The sequence below is a fragment of the Anthonomus grandis genome, chromosome 4 (genome assembly GCF_022605725.1).
Source record: "Anthonomus grandis grandis chromosome 4, icAntGran1.3, whole genome shotgun sequence".
NCBI lineage: Eukaryota > Metazoa > Arthropoda > Insecta > Coleoptera > Curculionidae > Anthonomus > Anthonomus grandis.
The window spans coordinates 6,478,967-6,503,692 of NC_065549.1; the positions used below are offsets into that span (position 1 = coordinate 6,478,967).

The 24,726-nt window shown below is 31.5% G+C and overlaps 1 protein-coding gene across 1 annotated transcript; it reads right to left on the minus strand.

Moving 5' to 3' along the window:
* Positions 1-17: 17 nt before the first annotated feature.
* On the minus strand, positions 18-24,149 carry LOC126735649 (transmembrane protein 135-like). Its single transcript, XM_050439713.1, has 11 exons — positions 23,984-24,149; positions 16,186-16,366; positions 10,289-10,419; positions 10,091-10,229; positions 7,794-7,942; positions 7,591-7,721; positions 4,660-4,820; positions 4,441-4,608; positions 4,246-4,386; positions 4,021-4,187; positions 18-344 (listed from the first exon to the last, which is right to left on the minus strand). The coding sequence occupies exons 2-11, from the start codon at positions 16,342-16,344 to the stop codon at positions 236-238; spliced, it is 1,455 nt and encodes a 484-aa protein (XP_050295670.1). The 5' UTR covers positions 16,345-16,366; positions 23,984-24,149; the 3' UTR covers positions 18-235.
* Positions 24,150-24,726: the final 577 nt, after the last annotated feature.

The window sequence follows — 24,726 nt, forward strand, 5'->3', positions numbered from 1 at the left end:
AAAACAAGTTCGAGAAACTTCCTAAAAAGCCTTTATTGAACATTTGGTAAATTATTTGCACAATACAAAAGAAAATATAAACAACAAATTACCTATTAACAACAACTTTAAGGTTTAACTGCCTAGCCTTACGTTTCTCTAGTCACTCTTTTATCACCAAGCCCTATATTTTTGTTATAATATAATAAACAGTATCTTTTGAACCAAATATCAACTAAAAAAAAATATGTTGTCATCAAAAATACACCACTGGAATGGTTTTGGTGGCTTTAAGGACCGTTTCTAGCGATGCCGAAGTATTTAGGCCCCAAATGTCTAGCGGTTCTCTTGCCATACAAGCAATCCTACAACAAATTATATTTTCCTATTAACTATTTAATATTATTTGTTTCCAAATTATATATATCCTACAACAGATTTTATTTACGAGGGGAACACTTAATATTCACAAAATCACCCCCTAAGAGAGGGTTAGGGTTGTACTCCTTAAAACGGAAAGGGGGTCTATTGATATATCGTGGAAAAAACCTTTCGATTCTTTTTACAATTATTGTACTAATATGGTGGAGTTTAAGTTATGTCAAAAGTCAGTAAGGAAATGGATCATCTAGAGTTGTGTTTAAAAAATATTTTTATTTATCAAAAGTAAAAAAGGAATTATTCTTATTGAGTTTGGTAGCATGCCAGTACGGTGATTTATAGGTCGAAACCTTTTTCAATACCTACTTTTTGAAATTAAGGATGGTAATAAGGACATACCAGACAGAAGGATTATTTGGAAAGATTAAGGACGAAGTTAAAATTAAACGACCTCTTTTGGTAAAGAAAAAGTTCCGTTTTACCATGACAGTGAGGTTGACAAAAAGACTGTGACCTAAGGAAAATAAATACATTTTCAAGACAAGTAGATATTCTTCATTTGGTGTTATAGTCTAAGTTCCGTCTCCACCCTACTTTAACACAGAAAATATTGTATACATAATTTTTTTGACATGTTTAGTTGATTAGGGTTTGACTTTAAAATTACTTAAAACTACCAGGCAGTTCAAGTTATTTTTTTTATTGTTGAAAGACATTAACTGCCTCGAAGGAATAGAAAATTATTTTAAAATAACGAAATGTTAAATTCCAGGCAGTTCCAGTGATTTTCCTTATTGTTGCAGCCATTATCTGCCTGGAAGTAACAGAAAATGACAAAATGTTAGCTTCCAGGTACTACCAGTAATTTTTTATAATGTTGAAGGCCATCAACTGCCTGGAAGTAACAGGAAATGATTTTAAAATAAAAAAATATTACTCAATGTCAACAAGTTGAAACCAACGTATTGAACTTCAAAATGTTCCTTCAACCACCATTATTGTATAAGTTTTTTAAAGTAAGTTATTTTTATAAAAATCAATTTTTTTGACTGTTCCACTGTTTTCACCGACTATAGATTACAAATTGTAATGCGGTGCCTCTACCTATTTAATCGTTTCAAAGATGTCTCTTTTGAATATTGAAACTTTCAAAATTACAGATCTACTCATTTTCAGTGGCTCCAACATTAATCATAACACAAACTAAATAAAGGGTTCAACCATAGGACTTTTCTAACATTAATATCAAAATTATACTCGGGAAAATTATTTAAACCAAGTGTACACGCCTTCCTAAATATGTATAGATACAAAAATACTTGTATACCGGGTCGGCCAATGAAGGTTTTGAATGCGAAAATCATCATATGCATGCATCTCCTAGTGACTCACAGTGGGTTCAAGCACCTATGTAATCTAGAAGTAATTTATATAATAATATGAGGACCTGAAAACCATTATTTGTTTATTCCATACAGTTAATAGGAACAAACGGATTAAAGTATTTCATATGTGAGAATCACATTGAAACAATATTTCTTTTTTCAACTGTCAGGAAGAAAAACATTGTTTAATTATTTTAGGCAGCAACAAAAATATGTCGAATAGTCCCTAAAATCTATGGAACATAATGAAAACATTATTTTCTTTTTCAACTACGTGGAAGAAAAACAGTATTTCATAATTACAGGTCATTAAAAAACAAAATAAATACAAGTGCCTAAAATCTAAGGAAATAACATAGGTTAAAGTGCCTAGTTTCTATGGATCATAATAAAAACATGATTTTATTCTCGAACTGCCTGGAAGATAAACGTTATTATTTAATTCTAGAAGGACAAAATATGTAGTGCCTGATATCTAAGAAGCATATTTTTTTCTTTAAATGCCTGGAAGAAAAACATTATTTTATTATTACAGACAATTGAGAAATAAAAAATATATTGAAATGCCTAATTTCTATGGAACATTATGGAAACATAATTTCGTTTATCAACTGCCTGCAAGAAAAGCAGTTAAGCAGTTGGGGAACAAAACATTTTGAAGTGCCTAGTTTTTATTATTCAATTGCCTGGAAGACAAACATTATTATATAATTCTAGGCAATTGAAGAACAATATATGTTCCAGTGCCTGATATTTAAGGAACTTTTTTTTTCTTAAACTGCCTAAAAGAAAAACATCTTGTTATTACAGGTAGTTATTACAAGAAACAAGAGCCTAGTGTCTAATGAAAGTAGTGGAATTTTTTTTTATAGTTTATTTCTACACCTTAATTCGCAAATTAATTCTTCATTAATTTATTTTGCTTTTTTTTATTCAACTTTTTCTTTGGCACAATTTCCCTTAAATACGAACCCCTAGTTATTTTTTTCCGGCACTTTAGTGCAGAAAGTTTGCCCGGAACTGAAAATCGGTGGGTTGTAGCAAAATTTCCTTAGAATTCAGCAATTTTCGCTCCTTAAGTTTGTTTTCGCCTATTTCGGTGTATTTATGGGAAAACGGAGATTTTAAAAGCGTAAATAAAGCTTTTTCTTTTAATCGTTCCTAATAGGCTTTAAATTATAAACATAATTTTCCGGTAAATTTATTACTTTAGTTAGTTAAAACTAATTTAAATAGAAGGATTCATAAATTGCGAACCAAGAATATGTTGTTCGGAAATACTATGTTTCTCAAAAACCAGGTCAATTATTGGAAACTCTAGAGTATACTCTATAATAGAATGAAATTGAAGAGTTTCACTTACATTTGTCCTTTAAATATAATTTTTTTATGTACGTAAATATACTAATTTGGGGTGAAATATGTAAATTTCTAATAAATTACCTTAAACCGCATACGCTTCACATAAACTTTATGTAAATTCTTAGCCAAGTACAGTATAATTAAGATTTGAATTATCACCTTAAATTCCTCCTTTTATTCATGCTTCTTCCTCTTATGCCCTAAATTTAAATTATAAAAAAGATGTAGGTCATATCCATTTAAGTTATGCATTTTTTTTCTTTTAATAACGATAACAGTAAGGAACATACTAGAAAATTTAATAATTAGCATAATATGTATATCATCGATTCCTATATACCTTCCTATATATCATCGATTTTCTAAACTTAAAAATTGACTTAAGGCGGTAAAAAATGGGTATCATCAATGCTGTAAATGAGTATTTTGAGGGCACTCTTATTCCTTAATATTATCGATTTCCTAGAAGAAATTACTAATTTTTTAAGGACTTCAACTGCCTGGAAGAAATTCTTCTTTTACATCATCTTCAGCCCTTAGATCCTGCCGATTTTTTTCATAAACTGCCCAATAATCGTCCATTTAATGGAGTATTTTTAAAATTTACTTGTTATTCATTTAAATATGAATGACCCAGTTAAATTGATAATATAAAAATTAAACTCTCAAATTATAAAAATGGTATTATTGCATTAAAGTAACATTATGAAAAGTAGCTATTCACCCCACCCTTGAGCATTAAAAATTGCTCGGGAATTTCAAAAATATAAAGGGTATTCTATTCTATTTTAACACCGCATAATTAAAAGATAAGATTTTTTTTAGTCCTATTGTTCGCTGCCGAATTTCAAATCAACCACCGTTGCTATAACACTTTTTATACTGTCATATTCATTATAAACGCAAATTTTACCTTCCTCCGGAGATAGAATGCAAAAATTTCCAATAACTCGCTCTAAGGTTGGTAGGTTCCAAAATGGCGGCGTGAAACAGGATTCCTGTACTGAGACAATAAAGAAATTCGGTAAAACCGGGAATTTTCGGCACGTAACCCTTTTGAATGCCTATATTGTAAGTAATCTGAAACAATTTCTCTCATTTTAATAATGAATATTTACTGAAAAATTAAATACTTTACTTGTGCAGACTTCCAGGCTACATAGAGAGCCACCGTGGTGTCCGGATACTTCTTAAAAGCCACGCTAGCCAACAAACTGGCAGGGAACGCAAAAACCGGATCATCCTTACCGAAAATTCTCCTTAAGGTACATAAAACACCCTAAAACCCCGTTTAAGTTTAAAATTCTGTTTGCGTAGATACGGTCAAGTTTACCCTGAACATTCCCGAATATAATCCCAAAAACAACCCTAAATTTAAAGTTTCCTTCTTAAGTAAGATCTGTTTTATTGTTTTGGGATTAGTGAATATTCTTTTTAAATTAAGCACCAATTTTAGGGTGATTTGTATTCCCAGTCCGACACTAAACATCTTTCCTGTACCCTAAAAATGAGTGTTAGAAAAGACGAGATTTTATTATTCATATCTACTTACCCCCATAACATAATATAAACAGCTAAAGGGATGAGGGCAAGCCTGGTGCCTCCCCAAACATTTCATCCTGTGTATTAATCTTTTGTATATCCTTAACATTTGGGTTATCAGGTGATATACTAGATTTTTCGGTTTTTTGGAATGTGAAGACTTTGGGAGACCTATAACCCAAGAAACCATTCAGATATAAAATTTTTAACGGTAAGAGTAAAAGTACTGTAGTTATAAAAATACATTGGTATTTGTGGACAAGCTAAACTTAGACTAAACAACATACCAGAACTCTAGGTATGTTTTAAAAAATGCCCTGCAGTTCGAATGGCAAATTATTGCAGTTTAAAGTCTCTTTCCAAGTTTTTCATAAACAGGAATCTCAGGCAAGCATATACGAAAGTAAATTTTGTTTTATAGGTACTTAAAGCTTAATAAATACTAGAATTAATGTTGTATTGAGACGTGAGTTAAAAGTTACTTTCATAGTTAAAACATGTGAACTTCCTACAATATACTTGCCTAAGTTCTGCAGAAATCTGCCAAGAAGCCCTCATTTTGTTGAATGTATTATTATCATTCTTTTTTAATTTTAACCATTGATGATCCATTAACATTTCTTCATAAAATTTTGTGTGAACATATTAATAAAGCCTTTCCGATTAGATTATTAAAGAAAAAATCAATAAAGAAATGGATTATCAAAGGTATTCAAACCTCTGTAAGAAACCTCAGGTGCCTACACTATATTCGTAAATTTTTAATTAATAATAATGCATTTTTAAATTATTTTAATGCTTATAGGGCATTATATAGAGGAATTATTAAGTATAAAGCTAAAGAAAGTTATCATAAAAAAAGAATAAGTAATTCAAGCAATATTCAAAGAGAAGCTTGGAAGATAGTTAATGAGTTGAGGGGGAAGCAGGGAGATTCATCATGTTTGGGAACAAATATTATGCCTGACAAACTAAATGACTTCTACTGTACTATTGGTAGAAACTTGGCAAATAAAATCCAAGGCGACTCTAATTAACAGCAGTATCTTGATCGTCCTGCTGAGCCTGATTCATTCTTTTTCGTGCCTTGATATTCCAGAAATTAAATCTACCCTTAGGGAAATTAAGAAAAAAAAGTCTTTTGGCTATGATGGTCTAACTGTGCAGCATTTCCTTAACTTGCCTGTACCTAACTGGCCTGTGCCTAATTCCATTATTTAAAGGAGGTGAACCAGAGTCTCCCTCTAATTATAGACCCATAGCACTGCTGTCAACACTTTCCAAAATTATTGAAAGACTAGTAAAGAGAGACGACTAGACGCATGATGTCCTATTTGACCCAAAAAAATATAATTGGAAGCGAACAACTGTGTTTCCTCAGGTGGTTCCTCCTCAAAACAGCAGCCTGTTTGACACGGTGTCCCACAGGGATCAGTGTTGGGTCCCATTGTGTTTCTGATATATACATATAAATGATATGGCAAACCTTGATATACAAGGTATATTTATTCAATTTGCAGATGATGCAACGGTACTTTGGCATGATGTTAGTGCTGAAAACCTAAATAATACAGTAAATAGGGATTTAGCCAAAATTAAAAAATGGTGTGACTGCAACAAGCTAACTTTAAATGTTCTTAAGACAAATATCATGAACTTTAAATGCAGTTTGAGCAGAGTTTGCCTTGGAAACATTGATTTAAATAAGTTCTTGGGAATAAGTCTTGACAACAAATTGAAGTTTGAAAGTCATATCAGATGATTGTGCAACAAGTTGGCGTCTAATTGTTATGCATTTAAAATCATAACAAGAAGTAGAGTTTGGTATGGCCAGGAATGCCTATTTTGCACTGATTGAGTCACATCTGAGGTATGGTTTGTGTTTTTGGGGTGTGTGTACCAATCAATTATTTATGAGTGTTTTTATCTTTCAAAAGAGGGCTATCTATCAGCTATATTTGCAAAGTAGATATAAGAGATTCATGTAGAGACCTTTTTATTACTCACAAAATCTTTACGTTGCCTTCTTTATTTATACTGGAAACGGTGTGCTTAATTCACAAAAAGTACAGAGATCTCAATGTTGGAGATAGGCACCATTATAGCAGCAGAAGGGCTAATGATGTGATTTTGCCTGTCCCCTTAAACTCATTAATAAAAAGGTCATTTATATTTGATGGTAAAAAAATGTTTAATCATCTTCCAGTGGATATTAAGGAAGTGCAAAGTAATGGAGTCTTTAGGAAAAGGGTTAAAAAATTGTTGGTTGAAAGAGGCTACTATGAAGTAAATGACTTCTTTTTAGATAGATTTTAACATATGTCATTATATATTTTATATTTTCTGACGAATATTTGTCTGTGCCCTGTCAGAAATGTGTATGTAGTACTTAAGTTTTGCTGTAAGAGATTTTCTTTTTTAAGCATTATTTTAGTTGCTATTTTATACTTATGTATGATTTGTGTGTGTTTTTTTTTCTTTGTACCTATGTATGGTAATGCCATTCTTCCCATACAGCTTTGTCAACAAGATTATCTCTTATGACAATAAAGCATATTTTGATTTGATTTGATTTAAGCAAAGGCATTTTTCTTGCTATTATCTTCTTGTTTTTCTTTGTTCTTTTAATTTTAGTTTATAGAAAACTAAGTTGCAATTCAACCCATATTCATGGACACAATAATTAAATAAGTTCTAGTGGAAACAAAAGTTTAGAATTTTATCCAAAAATAAAGTAAATCTAACATCTGCACTATTTTCCTTCCTTTTGGCAGATTCCTTACCATTTTTTGATCTAATAATTGATTATACAAAACCTTATGATAGTAAAGTTATGTTATAACGGTTTAAAATTCTCTTTAAAGCTATAATTATTTGTTGGGAAAGCACCAATAATTACAAACAATAAAAAATAAATAAATACTAAATACAGAGAAATTACCTTCATGAGGTCGAATATTTTCGGACTGTGACCTACGATCCGCAGTTGCGACTTGTTGCCTATAAAAAGCGTTCGCTTCGTGGGTCACCCTGGCTCCAAAGTCCTTCTCCTCATAAGGTCCTATAACAAATCTGTCGAAAATAAATATTTCAACAACAAAATCGTGATACTTCAATTTTAATTTCATCGAGAAGGTGACCTACTTTAAAATCTTAAACATAGAATCAGGTACGGCAGCATGATGTCCACTTTTATAATAAGCCAGCAACACGGCCATGCTTCCCCCAAATATGGCCACGTCTCCATAAGGGATATTTCTCACCATACCCCTGGACAGAGCCATATTCCACACCTAAAAAACATGCCAGAGAGTCAAATCATTTGAAAATACAGGTTAAGCAAGGTTCAAATCACGAGACAGTATTGCCACAAATAAAACGCTTTATTTGGTATTATCTACTTAAGAATTTTGGTTAGTGGTAAAACTGTCTCGTGATTTGAGTGGCACACTAAAGGTTCCAACCATAGGACTATTAAGCAACATTATTGTTAACCAGAGTTTACAGAATATCGATGTATACTGAGCTCGTCAAGCTCATTTCAGTTTTACTCACATTTCGGTGTATAGGGTGGAGTTAAAAGAAATAGTTGTGGATTTTATTGATTGTGTGGAGAATAAAATGTTTAATCGAAATATTTGTTCAGTGGATGGTTGTGAAAGTCGAATGACAGATCAGATATCGTTTTTTAGCTGCCCTAAAGATGAAGGAAAGTATGTACCAAATAGATTCTATTAAATAAGTTTTAATTATGAAAATGGAGTTTTAAATATCTTTATATTACTTTAACTCAACCTTCTATTTAATACTTTACAAGGGATTAATATTAGTAAATGAATATTGCAAATATAATAATTATTTACTTAATTACCCAACTAACATTTAAAATAACTTGTATAAAAAAAAATAATAAAAAAATATAATATACATCCAGTCTTAAATGAAACAAAAATTTTAGGTGTCAAGCTTGGAAAAATGCCCTAGGATTTATAGGATCCCATAGATACGCGGATAATACTCCAACGCAATGTCCAACGCCGTATTAGAATTTGTAGTTTGCATTTTAATGATGACAGTTTTACAAATTCCTCGAAAACCCGAATTCATTCGTATGCTATCCCATCGATTGGAGTACCTACCCAAAAAAGTATTTTTTTTTTATAAATTCAAACCTAATTAAATTATTTTTTATTGATTTTAAATTAAAATAATATTGGACATATTGTAGACGATGCACATTTCCCTAAAGCCAGTGTTGATGCCATTGTTCAGACAGAACCCTTCAAAGTAAATGAGCCAAAGCGCAGCCGTTACTAAAAGGTAAGATATTTATTTAAATCAAAATACCTATAATATAATAATACGTATAAATGGTCGTTATGTTTTTGTAACATACCAAAATAAAAATATTGCGCCTTAAAAATCCATCGTAGACTTGATTATAAACGGCATAAATTAGTTAAGTTTTTCATATAAATTGAATACATAATATTGAATATATAATCTAAACTAGCAAAATTAGTTGCAGGAACCCAAAGGTCAGTAAAACTTTTAACAGATACGCCAAGAAAAGTTTTACTTAAGGAGACAGTAAAAACACTAGAAAAAAATATATTACTACCCACACTTGCAAAAAAAGCCTTGAAACAGAAATTACCATGGATGACGTTCTGAAATTTTTGGAATTAAATTTTTGGAATTAAATTTTTCTGAAGAAACATGCGATCTGTTAAAAGCTCAAATGTTATTGCTGAATAAGGACTCAAAACGACGCAGGTATATCAATGAATTTAAACAGTTTGCTCTAAGTGTGTTTTTTCTGGGTACAAAAGCTTGCAAAAAAATGTCCACAGTTTATCCTCTACCATCAAGGTCTACATTAAACCATTTTAGGCAACAATGGGTAATTAATCCAGGTTTTAACGAGTTTGTTTTTAAAATAATTGAATGTAGAGTAAAAATACATCTGCACCTATTAATCATTTAAAAGATATTTCATTTGAAACTCTCCGAAGGATACGCAAAACCGGTTTAAATATTTTTGGGGTTGTATCAGATCAGGGTACTAATTTTCAAAAACTACCTAAAAGTTCTTAAAAGGTTTTTGCATTAGGATATTTAGATAATGTCGAAACAGCTAATAGTATAGATGATGGCGCTAATGCCCTATTAAATTTAAAACCCGATTTTATTAAGAGTTGCAATAATATATGCAATTATTCTCCCACTAAATAAATTCCTCTTCGAGTTTTTACCAACGATTATGTAAATTTAAAAAGCGCAGACGGAAATGCTTTAGTATATGTAGCTGGATATTTATTTAAAAAATGTCTCTCACGTCACCAACTTGTAAACTTTGGTTAAACTAATATTTAAAGATGTTTGGGATTAACCTTGTGTTAACCTTTATAGTTCCACTCCTCTTCTAACTCTGTTCTTACCGTTTCCGTAGCGATGTTGCTGACGTATAGACAAAGCAGCGTCCGCCTGGACGGTCGCTCTATTAAAATGGCGAAGGCGCTGGATAAGAAAGCCGGCCAAAATGAGACTGTTAGCAGGTTAAAATGTCCCAGCAGCCTTCTGTGATTTTAGGAATATTTAAGAATTAATGATTTACTGTTTAGATTTATTATAAGTACCTTAGGCTGCATAGGAACAAACTGTATCCGAAACCGGTGAAGCTTAAGAAGGCCGTCGATTGTAAAATTCCATTTAAGGTTCTTCTGATGTCTTCTTTGGTGGGTATGCGACCTTTCATCAGAAGGGTACACTGTCAAAAATAGGTCTAATTTAAATGAAACGTAATTTCGTAATTAAATATTTTAACTCTCAGCTACTATCGATGGGTCCTGAGGACCCAACGAGTTTTTTATTTTGTCATATTTCTTAGGAATTTTATTTTTGCGGGTTGTCCGTCCCTGTACTCTCTTACTATATGAATTGTTGCGCAATGCAAGTAAACACGCGTCAGTCAGATTTAGCGGTGCTAAGCAGTAGGTCCTCAGGACCCGTCAGTAGTGAATTTGTGAACATAGTTTTAATAATTTATCTCCTAGTTTGTGTCAGAACAAGGTGTTATTTTTTCAGTGTTTGAATATTGTACAGGTAGGTGATTTTTTTGTTTTACATTATACGGGTAAGGGTTAAAAAATTGGCTCAAAACTATTACACTAACCTACATAGTTATTTCAAGTTTTTTATATACAGGGTGTTCTGGACTCTCTAGGTTGTTTAGGTTTTTTTTGTATAAAGCAATGAGTGATGGATTTGATAATATTTATATGGATGGGCCATGTAATATTATAGGATCTATATACAGGGAGCGTAAATAGTAAAAGAATATGGTATAATAATATGAATTCGTAAGCATGTGCTTTTTTGCACCATATGTCGTCCTTTCATAGATTCTGCATCCAGAATAAATTAGTATCACGTAAATTTTTTTTATTTTCCATATAATGGCGTGCAGTTCACAAGGTTTGTCAAAGAAACAGTTTTAAGAAATTTTAAACGACGAGCAGTTTTGGGAAGAAGATGCTGCTGCGGATGAAAATTTTGACCAGGAGGATGAATCGAATAATACGGTTTTGAACGAAGTTACTATATTGGAAGAACTAAAGACCTTTGCCGATCAGAGTGACCTGGATGATGACGAGGAAATTTTCAGCGACCACAACACTGCCAGTGAGCAAGAGATTTCAGACTCGGACGAAAAAGAGCTTCCAATTAGAAATGCTTGGTATGGGAAAGATTTCACCAAATGGTCAAAAACGCCAATTATAAGGGGGCGCACGGCAGCTCATAATTTAATTACTGTTTTACCAGGACTTAGAGGGACTGCTCGAAATGATCCTCCGTCAACACCCCACGAGGCTTGGCGTTTACTGCTAACTGATGATACGCTGAGAAAAGTAGTTACTTATACTAATATAAAAATAGGTATGTGTCGAGAAAAATATCGAAAGTTTCGAAGATACCCATATTCAAAAAAAAAATGTAGACCTGCATTTACGAACGATACCACCTTATCCGAAATGAGAGCATTTTTGGGCCTCTTATATTTACAAGGAATTTTTCAGTCCGGTCATGAGGACATTAGATCAATGTGGGCGACAGATGGAACTGGGAGGCCTATTTTTCGAGTCACAATGAGCCTTGCTCGGTTTTCATTTCTATTAAGTTGTGTCAGGTTTGATGACGTTACCGCTAGAAAAGAAAGGATTAAAACAAATAAATTGGCTGCAATATCAGAGCTTTTTGATGAATTTGTAAGTTATCCTTTAGCCCCGGATATTATCTAACAGTTGATGTGATGCTAATACCGTTTCGGGGTAGATGTTCGTTTCGAATGTTGTATTCCCAACAAACCGGCCAAATATGGCATTAAAGTTCAAATTTTGGCAGACGCAAAGACTCATTATATGGTGAATGCAGAAATATATTCCGGTGCTGAAATAAAAACCGTTGACCCGAAATCTAAGCTATCCAATCCAACAAGAGTTGTTTTACGACTAGCGCAGTGTGTTGAAGGCACTAAAAGAAATATAACTGGGGACAACTGGTATAGCTCAGTTGAACTTCTTGAAGCACTTAAAGACAAAAAATTGACATATGTTGGGACATTAAAGAAAAATAAAAGAGCTATACCTCCTGGATTTTTGCCTCATAAGAACACAGACCTGTTCATTCTTCAATTTTTGGATTTTCTTCATCTAATACCATAGTCTCTCACGTACCAAAAAAAGGAAAAAGTGTCATTTTACTTTCCAGCATGCACCACAGCTCTTCAATAAACCAGGATACACTAAAGCCAGAAATCATTCATTTCTATAACGAAACAAAATCAGGAGTAGATGCAAAGAAAATCCGCAATCTTATAGCTGATATTTTGCACATCGAAGAGGTAGTCACCACAGAACCTACAATCAAGAGCAAACGGAAAAGATGTAGCGTTTGTCCCGCCAAAAAGGACAGAAAGACAGCCATTAATTGTGATGTTTGCAAAACACCAATTTGTAATCAGTGTTGCAAAACAATTTGTCCTAAATGTTTAGATAAGTAGATTTGTTATTTTTTTATGCTAGTAGGTTTGTTTTACTATTTTCGGTAATAAAAATTAAGATTTTTTGCATTTTTTTTTTCATGTAGTGGGTCCTGGGGACCCGTCGATAATACCAGTCTAATTACAATTGCTCCATAGTAGCTGAGGGTTAATAATAAGTAACGGGGATTTTTTAAGACTTCATAAATAATACATGGTTTTTTGTAAATGATGTTAGCTGCACAGGAGGGACCTCTTATCCCACTCTTATTTAATTTATTCGTCAATGTAAAAAATGATGAATTTTTATTATTTACTTTAAGCTATATTTAAAGATTAACAATCCTCGGGATTGTGAGTTGGTTTTGATTGATTTGATGATAAACTTTTATTATCTTTGTTGACAAAACGGATTTTAAGTTATTACAGTTATAGGAAGGGTTCTGACCCATACCTTGGAGGAATTTAGTCATGTTTACTGTATGCTAGTCAGATCTGGAATCCTCACTTTAACAAATATATTGATAGATTCTTAAGAGTAATAAATAGAATTCCTAAACGACACTTTTGAGTAATTAGGGTCTTCGTTCATAAATCTTGCCAATGTAGTTGTTCAAACTATTTTAATCTTAAGCAGGTGAATAACTTGCCAAATTTGTTTTCTTTACATTTCTTGATCTGTTTTCTGTTTTTCTCTAATTTGATGTTGAAATCATGTATGCCACTGAGAATGAGAATTTGTTAAACCACCATCCTGCTTATAAAATAAGTATTCCTATTATCTATGATGTTTATTATTATGATTATGTAAACTGCGATTTTGTTGCTATTAATAATTACTTTGCTAGCATAAATTGGGATATTGCTTTTGATTAAAAAGTTATTAATAAATGTATTGATACCTATTTTTTATATTACTCTGTATTTTCCTATTGAAATGTTTGTTCCAATTAAACATTTTAAATCACAGAATCTTATTGTTCAAAAAAAGATTTTATGCTCAGATAAAATTCAAAAATAATAAGGATTTTCGGTTTTGAGGTGTCAATGTAAAACTATTGGATGATAAATTATCTGATTTGTTCGCCAATTTTCATTAGTAATAAAAATAGATTGAATTTATTGTTTTTTCATATCAATAAAAAGATTTGGTTGCCAGTATATGAGGCCAGCAGAGTGTATTATGCATTTAAGGCAGTTCAGGCATTTAAAAAAAAATATTATAAAACATACAAAAAAATAATATTCGCTTATACTAATTTTTTGCTATAAATTGATTTTCTTAAACTGTGTTAATAAATATCTTCTGCTGAGAGTAATTCGACAATCCATTAAAGTCAATCTTACTAGATAGTAAGATTACTGTCAGACTAGACAGTATAGATTTATATTTAGTCATTCAGATCAAAAATGGTCAATCTTCCTTGTATAGTGTTTTGTCATGTAAATTGGCTTTGCTGTATATTGAAATAAATAAATAAATAAACACTTGTGGTGGCTACACTAGGGTGTATCAAACTCAAAAAAGTCGGTTATGGATAGGAATGCAAAATTGTCTGCGTTTTAAACGCTAGTTTAGTGTGGTAAAAAATGATCATTAATGTATAAATTCTTTTAGTGAGTACAAATTATATTGAAAATTTTATAAAAATTCTCGTCGTAAGCATCTGTATGTATGTACATTGTAGTTCTCCTTATTATCGAATGAATGTCACGAATATTAGTATACAGGACCGACGAAGTATACACTAAGAAAGCGAATCTACCAGGTGTGTTCGACTTAATGTGATTATTATGAATTTAATATGATTAATTTGATATTAATTAAAAAACGCTTAAATAGGTGTCTAATGGAATTAATTAAAGAATTTATATGCCAAATTTCAAATCTCTAGGTATCTTAGTTTTTGAGTTATGAGCACTTGGTGATAATTTTAAAGGAAAAAATTGAATTTCTCTTAAAAATTTGATTTTTCTCTACACCTTGTACATTAATTAAAAAACGCTGAAATAGGTGTCTAATGGAATTAATTGAAGAATTTATGTGCCAAATTTCAAATGCCTATGTATCTTAGTTATTGAGTTATAAGCACTTGGTGATGATTTTTAAGGAAAAAATTGAATTTCTCTTAAAAGTGTGATTTTTCTCTACACCTTGTACATTAATTGAAAAACGCTGAACTAGGTGTCTAATGAAATTAATTAAAGAATTTACGTGCTAAATTTCAAATCTCTAGGTATCTTAGTTTGAGTTATAAGCATTTGGTGATGATTTGAAGGTATACATATGTTGAATGTTATATTGATGTACAAAATTATAAATAATAATTCAGATTGTGATAAATTAGTTGAATTAATTTAATTTCAAGTGACTTCAAAGAAAAATTAAACACTTCTCTTTCTTAATCACCTATCGGAAATATCCTATGGGCTCAACAGAATCTTAAACATTGAGCAAAAACACAACAAATTAAAATAGGTAGTAATTCATGTTATCATACCAAATTGGTAGTAGAGTAGATCTTCAACGAACCAAAAAACACTGGAACAACCATACCCCATAAAAAACCATGGCATGTTGAAAACGGATGAATATCTCCACAATTGACTACACATTTACTTTGGTTTGGCATTGTTTTTTTAATAAATCACTCAAAGCCACTGTTTAGTTATTCCAAACCATATAAAAAAAACTCACTTGGTAATGAGGGTAAACTAATCAATATTTTCTAAAAATTTGTTCGAGATAACTAGAGATAAAGTTTCAGGAAAATGACGGGTACCTACACCCAGAATAAACAATTCAACGGTTAAAACCAAATAATGACATTTTTATTGTGTACGAACGAGTTTATGGCTAATTGACCCTAAATATGTGGTTTTAAGGCTTTCTAAATGATTACTACGTGTGTGTGTGTGTGTGTGGTAATGGCAATTTTATTGATGGTGTATAACATGTTAGAGATTAAAAGATTTAAAAAGTAGCACACGCTCAATCATAACAATTTATGTTCGTTTTTTGCATAAAAGTCAAGGATTTAATCATATGGTTAGTGCCAATGCAACAGCTATATAGAGACTGTTGTAGGGAAGCTTTCACTCTTGATATACTAACTGTTCTTCTCTCTATATAGTTGAAAACCTACTATTTGTCCATAAAAATAGACAGAGTTATGTGACTCATGCAGAGGTTCACATTTATAATACCAGGTCCAAACATACCAATGTTTGGTGAGGTGTTAAAGTGGTCCAGAATATTGAGAATTATGAAAGAAGTTCTAGATTCATTTGAAGAATTTTTGTATTACAATTTTTAACTTTTATATACAGACAGACAGACAGATTTTGTAATGTATTTTGTACCTTTTGTATTGTGACTTGTGTAAGTACTACTTTGTGCATTTACATTAATAAAGAATTTCAACCAGAATATTTAGAAAATTAAAAACTGGCAACCAGTACACATTCAACATTTTCACATTGTGTAACTCTTACCAAATAAACAGTTCCATATATCCTGAGTGAATCAAAAACACAGTACAGAAAGCATCCAGCAATGGCGACACTGCATGACTGGTTCCATGGATGGACATATTGGTAACAACTGGTGGTTATGGGGGCACTCAGGGGTATTTTGCTTAGCACTTGAGGCATTGTGTCGAGGTAAGAAGTATATCTGTAAAAATGTTTTTTTTTTTAATACAAATTAATGTTGCTTTAGTATATATATATATATAGCAAAATACGAATGTATTATTACTTTAACTCTATGAACAGTGGGTTTTGTGCACTTAACTAACTAGATCCTTAACATTGATAAGTGGTGTTTTGTATGAAAACTGCCATTAAAATTATTTATCAAACTTAATAATTAGAGACAAAAACAAGCAAATTAATTTTAATGGATTTAATATGTTATTTTAGTGGCCCAGTTAATTGTTTTTAGTTTTTAAGTTTAGTAGTATAGAACCGAATAAAAGTCTTTTAAATATTTCTTTTGTGCCAATGTTTAATTTTGTTTTCAAAGGTTACACCAGAAATGATGATTAAAATTAATAAAATAAATGGCTATAACCCTCTTATACTAAAGACAAAGATGTTTATTGGTGTAATACTATGTAAAGAGTTTACACAAGTCAATAGTCCATTCTTTAATAATTAAATTAGCCATTATTTTATGGTTTAGATATTCACTAATACTAAGAAACTTTTAGAGGCAAGCTGCTTTAATTTTCTTCTAAAATTTCTTAAGAAGTAACATTTTAATGTGAAGTGGCAATTTATTGTAGAACAGTAGCCCATATAAAAAGAAGAAGCAGTTTTAATTCAATTACTTCTATGAAATGCAGTATGTATCTGATTGTTGTTTCTACTGAAGTACATATGTATGTCTTCAAAAGTTTCATAGTTATTAATGTTCATTTTGACATGTACGAGATAATGAAATATATATATATATATATGCTAGGATTAGTCATTATGTTAAGTTGTGTTGTAAAGAAATGTGCTCTACAGTCTGCTCTAAAATTTACATGAATTATTATTGCCTTTATTTGAATAGAGAAAATATGGCTGGAATCGGTTGCATGACCCCCAAACAAGAATTCCATATAAATGTACACATGCAAAATAGGCTCTCATAAAGAAAGGATATCAGAAACCATCTTAAGACATATGTAATCAAGGCGTGCATCCCAGATAAGCTTAGAATCTATTTATTGCCCAGAGAAGTAACTGGTTTATTTGAAAAATCTTGTAAATCTAAATTAAGAACAGTCACAAACAATTTCTTATTTGAATTCTTAATGCATAAAACCAATCAGCAAGCCTCGTTGTGTTGAGTGTACTAATTTTCTTCCCCAATGTGGTATCATCTGCAAAGATGATAAAATCAGTACCTGGATCACAACTCTCAAGACTATTAATATACATCAGAAAGAGAAATGGTACCAGCACCAATCCTTGAGGGACCCCATAATCCATGTGACTTATTGCAAACCATTGCAACTCACCACTTAAGATTCACAAAAAACATATGATTGCATTAATTTAATGCTAGTGTGAAAATTTATAGTACTTTAGTTTTATAGCAAGAGTTCTAAAGGAGATGCAGTCGAAAGCTTTGATTGAATTGAAAATTAGTGGTCAACAGCAGGAATATGATGAATTTGTATTTTTGAGACATCAATGTGAGTACTTAAGAGAGTTGTGCTATCAACAATATAATAATAAGGTGGAAATGAATCTCGCTAGCAATCCGAGGTACTTCTGGTCATATATTCGAAATAAAAGAAGTGGTTTTAGCCTTCCCTCCGGAATGGCATACAATACAGGATTAGTATGTATATCTCGGATACTGCAGATATGTTTGCAGAATACTTTTCATCCATCTATTCGGATTAGCAAGTCAATGACATACCATCTTTTGATTTTGATAAATCAATTTGTCTGAGCAATTTAACTCTGTCAACGCAGGATGTTTATGAGGTTATTACTTCCTCTAAGAATAAGCTCTGCTCTGGACCAGATGGGATTCCGGCATTCTTCCTAAAGAAATGTGTTTGTGTTCTTACGAAACCAATACTGTTCATTTTTAACAAATCTCTAGGTATTAGTTCTTAAGAGAAGTTTTCTAAAACCCATGTTTAAATCTGATGGTAGTAGAAATGAAATTTCCAATTATCGGGCTGATGTGTGTAACCAATCTGAGTTGCCAAAGCTGCTTGACTGCCTGGTCAGTCATAGGATTGCCTGGAGTTTTAAATCTTTATTTAATCCTGAGCAATTTCCATTTATAAAAGGCAGATCTACTGATGCTAATTTGGTGCTGTATGTCAACTACCTCTACCGCAGCTTGGAAAAGGGACTTCAGGTTGACTCAATATATACAGATTTTTCCAAGGCTTTTGATAGGGTTAACCATGGGGTACTCTTGCAGAAGCTTAGGGCTTTAGGTATTGTGGGACCTCTTCTTCAGTGGATCTCGGGATTCATCAGAGGTAGAACCCAGATTGTTAATCTTGGAGGTACATGTTCCTCTGAAATTTTGGTGCCATCTGGGGTGCCACAGGGCTCTCACTCAGACCCTGTTTTGTTTTGCCTCTTTTTGATTGATTTAGTTTGGAAACTTGAAAATTGTGGTGTGCTAATGTTTGCTGATGATGTGAAGCTATTTAGGCCTATCAAATCCCTTTCCGATGCTGTGCTCCTACAAAAAGACCTTAATTTTTTCTTTGATTGGTGCCACTTGAATAGAATGTCCCTTAATATCAATAAGTGCCATAAGATTACTTTTTCTAAGCAAAGAAACCCTATTGCTTTTCTTTATAAAATAAATAATGTAGCAATTGGTGTCAAAACAGAGGTTTCTGACTTAGGAATATTTATTGACTTTGTTGTCTTTTAAAAGTCACATCAATCAGGTGACTGGTAGGGCAATGAAAATGCTAAGTTTTATCCAACGGTCTACAACTGATTTGTCTTTGTTTACTTTTAGATTACTTTATTGCTCTCTTGTTAGGCCCATCTTCGAGTATGGCTCAATTGTGTGGTCCCCGTCACATAACTGCTACATTGAGCAGATTGAAAAAACTCAAAATAAATTTTTAAGGGTGGCTGCTTTTAGATGTAGTTACAGGAGACAGGAGTATTACTATCAATGGGTCAGGGATAACCTGAACTTACCCACATTAGAGTCACAAAGAACATTACTCGACTTATGTTTTATGCATAACATTTTAAATGCTACTATAGATTGTCCCGAGTTATTGTCTCTTTTTAAACTTAGGGTGCCTTCCAGATTGAATAGACAATCAGAAATATTTTCAGTCCCATTCCACTGTACCAATTATGGTATTAATGAGCCAATTACACGAATGGCTCGAAGTGCTAATGGTCTGTCAGGACAGATAAGCTTTTTTGACTCTAGGATTACATCTTTTAAGGGGCAGTTAAAGATTATTTTATTTCATAGGGGCTTTAATTAATTAACTCATCTACACCTTTCATTGATTTATAGATAGTTTTGTATCTGAATATATATATATATATATATATGTTTGTATGGGTATGCTATGTAACACTTTTGTAAATGGATTGCGTAAATAAATAAATAAATTGTAAAAACTAAACTCACTATTTTTTATGCCATCATTTCTTAGATCATCAATTAATTAATTGCTATACATTATTAAATTCAAAGTAAATTGTTATTCTAAATTTTAAAGTTTTTTCAAATATTTTTGAAGAAAATGGGCACAATTGATATGGGTTGATATTGTTGGTCACTGCAACGACCTTTTTTAATTACAAGCACAACTTTAGATGTTTTGAGCACACTAGGATAATTTTATTCTTTAATAGACTTATTAAATAAGTTTGACGAAAGGATATGTACAATTAGTGGGGCACTTCCAGGACTTGGACATTATTCTCCTAATCTCACTTTTATTTGGTTGTGTCTGTGTACAGTTATTTTATTAATATGGTACCACTGAGGGCTTTTTTACATGATTTATAATAAAATTCTGTCCAGAAGACAGTTTGTGTAATAAAAATATAAATAGTAAAAGGGATTCTTTATAAACTCTAAGTAGTTGATAAAGGTTTTTGTTGCTCAACATGTTGTATGTGGAGTGAAAGTGGTAGGAATAGGGAATTTATGAGCCTCTATAGTGGATGTAGAAAATACTTTTGAGGTATTACATGTGAAATTTAACATGAAAGAATATGTAATAGTCATGGCCGGATTAAGGTTTTATGGGACTGCAAAAAATATTATTTATAACACTACATGTATATTACTTATATAAAAGAAAAGGTTTTTTTGAAAATAGGAATATTAAAATACTTTTTTTCGTAATTTCAGTTTTACAAAATCTTCTATTACGTCATTAAACTCTAAATCCTTCAAAACGTCCCTTTTTATACACATTAATGTTAAAGAAGACAGACGTTCCTCCTGCATTGTGGCTCTATATTTATTTTTTATATAAACTAGCTTGGAAAAGGAACGTTCAGTCTCACAATTTGCTATTGGTATCGATAGATAAATTTTCAAAAGCGTATATATGTTAGGAAACGTGTCAATTAATTGGTGTTCTAAAATATATCTTAAAAGATCAAGTGGATTGCATATTTTTTCGGAAGAGGTTTTAAGAAGTTCCGAGAAAAATACCAGCTTATCTGTTAAATTAATATTTAGGTCATCTGTGTACACACTTATTACTTTTGCAGAAAACTCTTCAACTTCTGATTTTGATAAACATACATTAGAGCTAAGTTTTGAAATCAAACCAAACAACTGGGCAAGATCTGAATATGCATTACACCGTCGTTCTAATTCATTGACCAGCTTATCTACTATATCAATATTTAATTTTTACCGTCCGGGTATTTTTTTCGCTTTGACCTGCCCATAAAATACTCATATTCTTCCTGTGGTAGTAAACTTTTGGCTTCTTCTTCAAACAAGTCAGATTGGTGTTGGAAACAGGAAACACTTCTGATTAGCCCTTTTAAAATGTTTTCACCAAACAACAAATCCACACCTGGCTTTTAAAGTATATTGGAAGCTTCCCCAAAAAGTCCAAAAGGTAGCCATTACAAGAGTCTCCATTTTTATCATTTGTTTAGAAAGTCCCATGGCTTCTAACTTGATGTCTTTTTTTTCTGATGGATCATCTGACATCATTTTTAAGCAACTGTTTATTTGGACATAGCTTGTTACTAACTCTTTAGCTGCATCTTCTCTACAGCTCCAACGAGTGGTACTTAATGACCTGACAGTAAGGTTTTTTGCCAATATTATCTAAAAACAAATGACATCGATGTGTGGAGGACCCAAAAAAAGCATACAATTTTTGCAAAAAATTAAAAAACTTTGTAGCATCAAGGCAATTGTCAACACCACATTCTCCAACTAAATTTAAAGAGTGTGCAAAACATGGCACGTAAAAAGCTACCTTTGTAATTTCTTTTATATATGCTTGAAGGCCATTATACTGCCCCGACATATTACTAGCATTGTCATATGACTGTCCACAACAAAATTTTAAATCCAGCGTATTTTTTGTCAAAAAATGAATAACAACCTCCGACAGGGATTTACCAGTATGACTGAAAATGGGTACAAATCTTAAAAATCTGTCATATACTTGCCTACCCGTTTATTATCGATCTACGTGCGATAAATCTGGAATCCACTATTATTGAAAAATATTTTGATGCTATTATATCTTCTATGATTGTTTTTAGTACTTTATCAGACATTATTTGGATAAACTCCTCGCAGATAGTCTTAGACAAATAAGAAACAGTGCCTTTACCTTTATTCCCATAATTCTTTTTTTTTTGAAACAATTTATTTAACCACAATAATACAATGTATAACGAGTTTTAACAATTTCTCCAATCAGTGTTTGAAAACACTGGCCCCGAGAATAACAAAACAGTAATTAATTATCTATAGTAAACAAATGTTGCAATGTTGCTTATAATTTTTTATACATAAATTAATTAACATTTTTTAAATCTTTTAATTTTTTAACAAAAAATCTATAGTTATTTATATCTTTTATACAATGAGGTAAACTATTAAATGTTTTAATTGCATCTGTAATTGGATTTCTTAAACCTATGTTAGTTCTTGTAGAAACTTGATAAACATTATTTAGTGATCTTGTTTGATGATTATGTACATTATGGTAAAACATAATATTTATGTTACTTTTTTGTCTGTTGTTTATAATTTTATATACAAGTTTACATTATTCTATCTCCAATATCACTTTTAATTTGTTTAAACTTAAATTTGAATAAATTGTATTAGAACTTGTAAGCCAATCAAAATTAAACAAAATTTTCAAAATTTTATTTTGCAAAATTTGAGCCTTATTAAAATTAACTTCACCGCACATACCCCATACTGGCAAGAGGTACCTAAAATGTGTGAGAAAGAAGGCATTATAAATTTGAAATTTACTTTTTTCAGACAAATAATCTCTACTCCTATATAAGGCAGATAGCATTGGAACTGTTTTATCAAAAATTTTGTTTAAGTGCAGTGACCAATTTAAATTTTCATCTATTTGCAAACCTAAATATTTAATACTCGACACTTTTTCTAATACTACAGTATTAATATTAATATTTAGATTATTGCTGACTGACTTATTTTTTTGTTTGAATATCATGTATTTGGTTTTCTCAATGTTAATTTTTAATTTATTTGAAAACAGCCATTTAAGATAACATTTTAGGTCATTATTAATAAGTTGTGTTAAAGAAGTTTCATCTGTTCCAGCATATACCAGTACAGTGTCATCTGCAAAGGTAAAATATCTTGCTTTTAGCTTGGCTAACTTGAAATTCAGTACATAAAGAATATATAAGAGAGGTCCAAGAACGGATCCCTGTGGTACCCTGAAGGTGTTAGATAACCATTCACTAATAATATTGTCAAGCTTTACGTACTGTTTTCTGTCATACAAATATGTTTTAATTAAGCTGTACAATACATTTTTAAATCCCATTTTAAATAATTTGTCTAAAAGAATGTCTATGCTTACTACATCAAAGGCTTTTTTTAGGTCTATGAAGACAGCTATAACTATTTGTTGTTTATCTAATGCCATTAAAATACAGTCTACAAAATCCACAACCGCACCAAGTGTACTACTGTTCTTTATAAAGCCATATTGATATTTATCATTCAATAGATTGCAAGAGTTAATGAAAGATAACATTCTATTTTTTATTATTTTTTCAAGAATTTATTCTTAATATGATTATCTATAAAAGGATCAAATTTGGCAATTAGTTCTAACATTGCCATGTAAAGATCATTAGATGGTGACCCAAAAATCTCATTGTCACCACGAAAAGGCAGACCCCTTTCTGCCAGAAATTTAATTACGACTACAATTCTTTTAAAAACATCAATCCAATAATTATTTTCTTTCTGAAAGACTTTTGCAATAGTTTTGTCTAGTCGGGGACAAAGGTACAGTGGGGCCCCTCTGAATGACGGGGCCCGGGGCTCCAGCCCGTTTAGCCCAATGGGTAATCCAGGCCTGGTAATAGTTAATTTGCTTTCTTGGTTGCACTCTTCTGGCAGTTTTAGACTTTGATTTTAAAAGGTGATAAGACAATTTGTTATGACCTTTGGCCACCATTTGTGTGTGTTTGGTAATTTAAAATATTAGCAAATATATATGGAAAAAAAATAGGAAACAGGATTTTGTCTAGTTTCCACTTTGTCTACTAGTCTTAGAAAATTGGAAAGGGTACTTACCAATTAGAAAAACTGAAAAATCAAGAAAAATTTATCAAAACCTGTTGTTTTTAAGCATGATTTTTTTTTGTCCTGTAAGTAAGACTTTGAACTGATTAATCAAAAAGAAATTATTGTTGTTTTAATAAGAATCTTTTTAGATATTCATATTTATCAAAAAAAAAATGTCAAATGTCAAATGATCAGCTGTTAATGGAATAGATTTTATAGGCAACCCGTTTGACTTGGTTGGATGGTCTTCTTAGTGCATTAATCCATATTACTTAAGTGACTCAACAATAGATGACGCCAGATGATAGTTCATTAAGCCATATTGTTTAAACTTGACATTAATAGATGGCGCTTTAGAGGTATTATAGTGCTGCCATCTAACGTATTATAAGCAAATCATAGATTAATTCAGAATATTTAGGTTAGTCGACAATAGGTGGCAGCACCCGATAGTTCATTAAACCATATTATTTAAACTTGCCCTTAATAGATGGCGCTGAGGATTAAATAGTGGATTAGAGTGCTGCCATCTAACGTATATTAAAATAATCTTTAGTTCGTTAGACGACTCAATAACAGATGGCGCCGTGGGAATGTTTGTGTAAAACTACATAGTAGTTTTGAGGGTCAGGACTAGGTAGCGCCAGTAGCATAAAATTTCAAACATATTAATTCAAATCCTTTTATTAGAAATTTGATGAGTGGTACAACACTTCTTAATATCCTTATAAAATTAAAATTGCTACAGTTTC